At 42.7% G+C, this 5939-nt stretch overlaps 1 protein-coding gene across 1 annotated transcript in view; it reads right to left on the bottom strand.

Annotated features, from left to right (window-relative positions):
* Positions 1–4710, bottom strand: part of Casc4 (cancer susceptibility 4) — a 145665-nt gene extending 140955 nt beyond the window's left edge. Inside the window, exon 1 of the mRNA XM_004623495.3 lies at positions 4099–4710. Within this exon, the coding sequence (XP_004623552.1) occupies positions 4099–4425 (327 nt within the window). The 5' untranslated portion in view covers positions 4426–4710. The remainder of the gene's footprint in view (positions 1–4098) is intronic.
* Positions 4711–5939: the final 1229 nt, after the last annotated feature.

Consider the following 5939-nt stretch of genomic DNA (forward strand, 5'->3'; position numbering starts at 1 on the left):
AAAAAAAAAAAAAAAAGAGGGAAGGAGTACCAGGTGAGGATAATGCAGCAGAAGGCAAGCCAAGGTGAGGGCTCTTTGAAGAAACCAACCCTGCAAGTACATAGACTTACGAAAAAACAAAGTTTAAACAAAGTTTGTTATGACAAAATACCACCTAGCTAACATATATTTCTTTAGGCTGATATCCTTTATAGGGAAGGCAAATAATAAAGTAAATTTGGGGAAATCCATAGAAATAGATTGTTTTTCACTTTTATGGCCTCTGATGGGAAAAATTTCAAGCTCCCTATTCTGTATTTAATAACCTACATAACGGACTGAAAACAGCAGGATGGCAAAATAAACTGAAAGGCACAAATACCACTTTTCTGATTTCTGTCGAACAAGGATTTGTAGATTTCCCAGAATGCCCAGACAGCAGCAATGGACATACTTAAAACACCCAAATCTTGACTTCTAATTCCATTCCCCAATAAAAGAAATGATAGCTCCTTGGAGAAACACATGACCCTAGGACTGAAGCAGAAAATGCACAAGATGAGCCAGCAGCAACTTACAGTGCCAAAAAGAAATGAGTCTACTACGATAAAATTAGGTGTGGGATATATGAAAATTCTCTGTACTTTTTGGCCTATAAAAGTAAGAAAGAGAGATGAGAGCTGACTGAAGAAACTTCCCAATGGCCAGTAAAATAGCATTGAATTATAATTCAAAGTAAAAAAAGATACATATCCAGAAATTTACATTAGTTTCTAAAATAAATGACAGGATAAATTAATAAGTGAGGGAAAGACAAATCTATGGAGAAGTACGCCAAATAGTTTATGTAGATATGCTGCCCTTTAAAGACTGTAACTCAATACCTTTTATTTACCCACTGTAGCAGCAAACAGACTTTCTTCCAAAGCACACAGTATGGAAGGGGGAAAAAAAAGAAAACCATTACAATGGAGAAAGCCAACAAACACTACCTCAACTCAAGTGATTAAGATCAACATCAAAGAAAGAAGAATTTTGAAAGATGTACTCTCGATATGATGTGATAAGATCGGTACTTTACCTCTGTGGGCTCTCTTCCAATTCAATTTCCCCAACACCATGAGAGAAATAATCAGACAAATTCCAACAGAAAATCCTTCTACAAAATACCTAATCAGTGATCCTCAAAACTGTCAGTTATTAAAAACAAAAAAAATCTGAAAAAGCATTACAAACAAAAGTAGCTTAAGGAGTCATGATGACTAAACGTAATATGGTATCCTAGATGAGATTCTAGAACTGAAAAAGGACATGAAGAATATGAAAAAAAGCATGGTAGTCAGTATACCCATATAGGCTTAGTGGTGACAAATGTTCTAGGATGCTAGCAATAGAGAACACTGGGTATGGAGCACACAAAAATTCCCAGTACTATAATTATAATAATTTTCTAGCACTGAAACCATTCTAAAATAAGTTTAGGGCCACAAAAAAAAAAAAAAGCTTATTAAAAAAAAGGTACAAAAACTAACCTTTGTAATTATTAAGTGCCTCGGTGTCTCCTAATTAACCCTAAGAATGTTCACAAATACTCCAACAAAGATGTTACAACTAGCTTGAAATACACAACTGCCATACAACTAAGAGATGCAATTAAAAGACTGTTAGGGCAACAGTTCCCAAACTCCTGTGTTTTGCTACATTTTTCTGCAGCATGGCAACAGGCAGAAATGAAAGTAGTAATCTACAATCAAACAAGAGACTGGGTTAAATAAAGTTAAACAGACTTCATTACTACTGGCTTTATCAGAGCCTTAATATGATAGAAGTACTAAGACCTATAAGGGAGCGAGGTCTGGCAGTGCATGCTTATAATTCCAGCACTTTGGAAGGTCGAGGCAGGAGGATACCAAATTCAAGCTTAACCTAGTCAATTTGGCAACTTCACAGGACCCCATCTGAAAGTAAGAAAATTTAAAAAGGGTAGAAATATAGATCAGTGTGAAGTTCATTGGCTCAATTCCCAGAACTGCTACACAATATATACATACATACATACATACATACATACATACATACCTCTATGAGGAGATACTCAACATTTCCCTTAAAAAAAAAGTTTGCCTTGGAGCTGGGGAGATAGCTCAGCGGTCTAAAGCTTCCTGCTCAGGCAAGCTTAGGCAAAGCTCAGGGACCATGGTTGGATCTCTGGCACCACACGCTGGAAGCCAGCCAAAAAAAAAAAGAAAAAGAAAAAAGTTTGCCTTTTTTTTCCAAATCACCCGTAAGCAACTCCAAGAACAGTATTTTATTTAATGATGCTTTGGAAGTAACTGTTCTAAGGAAAATGCCAAACAATTGAATGGTAGGAGGGAAGAAAAATATCAAGCAAAAAATACAGTAAAGAAGTGCAAAGAGAATCTGCAGGGTCCAATATTATACAAGCAAGAGAGGAGATAAGTTACCCAAGAGCTACAGACAATAAACAGGACCAAATCAGAGACTAAATAAACAGGATAAAAACATTCTTCGAATTTGAGATAGATAACTGATACCTGTGACCTTACAACATTTTAGAAAAGGGGAGAAAAGAAGACAGTATTTTAAAAGATTAAGCTGGGGATCAAAATGAAGTAGATAAAGGATAAGAGATCCTCAGTAACTTGATTTTAGCAATGAAAGTTGAAAAAAAAAGAAAGCTTAGTTGATTGAAGAGAATATACAGAGAATTTTTTAAAAATTTAGGATGAGACACCCACACCTGGTTGAAGGTAAAACATGAAAACCTGCTGAGACTGATCAAAGCCAAGTGGATGGAAAAAAATGGAATCCAGAGTACATACTGGAAAAGACTTTGTTCCTTGAGACTGGAGAAATCTGAATGGTAGTGTTTAACCATCCCACGTCTAAAGGCCTCATTTTAATACTCCCAAATCTCCCAGATTTTTGCCTTTTCTACTCAATTGTTTTTCAGTCTGTGTAGTTCACTGTGTAGTAAGTGTCCAAATTTGCAAATTCCTTGCCTCGCTGAGGATGCCTGTGCTATGAAGAGGAAGAAACCAACACTATTGAAACGCACTTACCTGAAGAGCTCAATCTTTTTGAAATTAAGAAGTAAGGTAACAGCTGCTGACAAGAATGCTGGGAGTTCATGATTTTAACTTATAATGACGCACTATACATGATTTAGATGCACAAAATAAAAACGTGGTAACTTAGGCAAAAAAGGGAAGACCATTAAAAAATTCAAAAAGAAAGAGATATTATCTCACCTAGAAATTTTCACAACTCTGCTACACCAACGCAAGTTGCGTGTCACAAACTATTACCATAGTTACTAATATGCTAGTGAACACAGGAATGTTAGGTAGCAGATATGGGTAGATTTCAGTCTTAAACTTTTAAAATTTAATACTTTATATTTCCTATCTACATAAAACACCAACCCTAAGAGCTACTTAACCATACACAGTTTCATTTTATTTTCTTTTAAGAACAATGAGAATATAGACAGGAGATTCCATTGCTTAGAACTTATTTTTAGATTCTACCATTTTGGCTAATTTCATTAACAATTCAAATTGAGTAGATAATTATGGATTAACTAGGTCCAAGCTGCAAATACATGGCTCCTGGATCCATTTATCATAATATTTTAATCACAATAAGGCAGTAGTGGGTGATTTATCTGATAATTTATGTTGCTTAACATAATGTGTTGATCACCAAGAGTTAGAGGAGATAGGATTTTTTAAGTAGAAAAAAATTAATATTGATCCATGTGCCCGGAATAAGGATGAGATAATACCCACACCAAACCTGGCAGCCTCCAGATTTGCATCTGTGAACGTAAGGCGGCCACATAGGTCAGATTAGCACTGCCAGCTCAGCAGCATCCGCACACAAACCATTCTGGAGAACCAGAACTTGCAGCCAGCATCGGGCCGGGACTAGAGAATGTGGCACTGATAAACCGAGAAGTCCGGCAGAAACAGGTTTGCCGGGAGTGAGGGAAGCTTCCAGGTCAGCAATCCTGGAGTTGCGGAGGAGGCAACCGCTGAAACTGAACCCAAGAGCTCAAAGCAGCGCCCTGGGGGAGGGGGGAGGAGTCGCCCTTACCTTGTCATCCTCGCACCTCTTTCCCAGGCCCTCCTTGGCCTGCAGCCGGCTACTGAGGCGGTCATTGTCGGCCTCCTTCTGGTCGATCTGTTTCTTATGCGTGTCCACCAGGAGCAGGAGATCTGAGTTGCGCTTCTCCAGACGCCCGCGGGCCACCTCGGTGCGCTGGACCTGGGCCTGCAGCTCGGCCACCTCCTCCTGGAGCAGAACGTGGCGGGAAGAAATGCTCCAGTAGTTGAAGGCGAGGACGACGATGACCACGAGGAGTACCACCAGCACGAAAGAGGGCAGGCGGCCGCCGCGCCGGTTGGCCCCGAAGCCCACCATGAGGCCGTACTTGGCTGCACCGGGGGCCCCCGCCTACGACACCTGCGGGCAAGAGCTCTGGCCGGGGCTGCCGAGGTGCGCTGGGACGCTGCTCCAGGCCGGCAGAGGGGGGCGGGCTGACCCGCACCAGCCGAGGGGGGTAGAAGGGGGCGGGGCCGCGAGCCCGGGTCCCTCCCCGCCCCCCCCCCACCCGGCCCGAGCGCCCTCCGAAGGCTCGGAACCGAACCTACACCACCACCGAAGGCCTGGAGAAGCTCGCGGTCGCACCCCGGCCCGGCCTCCCAGGGTTCGGGGCGGGGAGAAGAGCCGGAAGAGGACGGATTTTTCCTGGCCCCGCCCACCCTCGGAACCGGTCGCTGAGGGGACCGCTCTCCGGTGTCCGCCGCAGCCCATCTTCTCGCGAGAGTGGAGTCCCCCACCCCCACCCCCGCAGCAGTCATCTTTCTAGGGTTATCACTGGTGGTACGCTGTCTGGGTTGCGTCTCCTACCAAAGTCGGCGTTTTTCCCGCTGTTGCCTGCTGAGTTCCTTTGAGCCAAGGTCTACAGTGTTCCTAGGAGTCAGGGCTTCTGGGGCTGCGATCGCGAAGCAGGGAAAACAATAGGTGATCTTCAACCAAAGAGGGGTCTCTAGAAATGTTTTGTACGCGTTTCAGTAGATTTGCGTGTGTGTGTGTGTGTGTGTGTGTGTGTGCGAGCGCGCGTGCGCGCTAACGATATGGAAAGAAAAGAACAGTAAAAAAACCCCATAAAATAGCGAAGCCCCGGACATTATGGGAAAAAAGCATAAGCTTTAGAAATGAAAGATGGTGCCAGCTTGGCTCCCAGGGTTACTGCTGCCCTGAACCTAAAGACTTTGAGAATGTGATGAACTCCCGTTTTAAATGCACTTCTCCTTTCCCTAACTGGGCTTCCCAATAGAAAGTCCAGAACCTACGCTCCCTTAATAGTAATCAGTGCACCCTTACTAACAGAAAAGACACTACGGGTTGTAGCTAATAACTCTAGCAAGTGTAGTTTATTTTTGAGATAGGGTCTCGCTATGTAGCTCGGGCTGGCCTTGAACTCACAGTGATCTTTCTGCCTCGGCCTCCCAAGTCCTGGGATCACAGGCATGTGCCATCATGCCTAGCCCACAAGGTGTGTCAGTCATCTTCTCAACAATTCAAGTTCTACCGACAAGAAATCCAAGACATTTAAAAACTTTCTTAAAGTCCATTGTCTTATTTGAAGTAGAATTAGGCTTTCATCCCGATCACTGGACTTTTAACACCCATTGCTGTTTGCATTGTACCAGGCTAGCTGTTGCTGCAGGTGCAGTATTAATCTCCACGATGCAGAGAAAGCCTGGCCTCTTGTATTTGCTCTGCATATTACCTTTGTAAGTGAAGTTAAAAGGCAATGGCTCTAACTTGTTTAGAGGAGTTGCTTTTTTTTTCTTTAAACCTCAGGATCAAGAACTTCTACGACCATAAAACCTCAAGAACCCAAAGCCCTTGCTGCTTTCCTTCAAATC

This window comes from Octodon degus, unplaced genomic scaffold (assembly GCF_000260255.1).
Source record: "Octodon degus isolate 3935 unplaced genomic scaffold, OctDeg1.0 scaffold00002, whole genome shotgun sequence".
NCBI lineage: Eukaryota > Metazoa > Chordata > Mammalia > Rodentia > Octodontidae > Octodon > Octodon degus.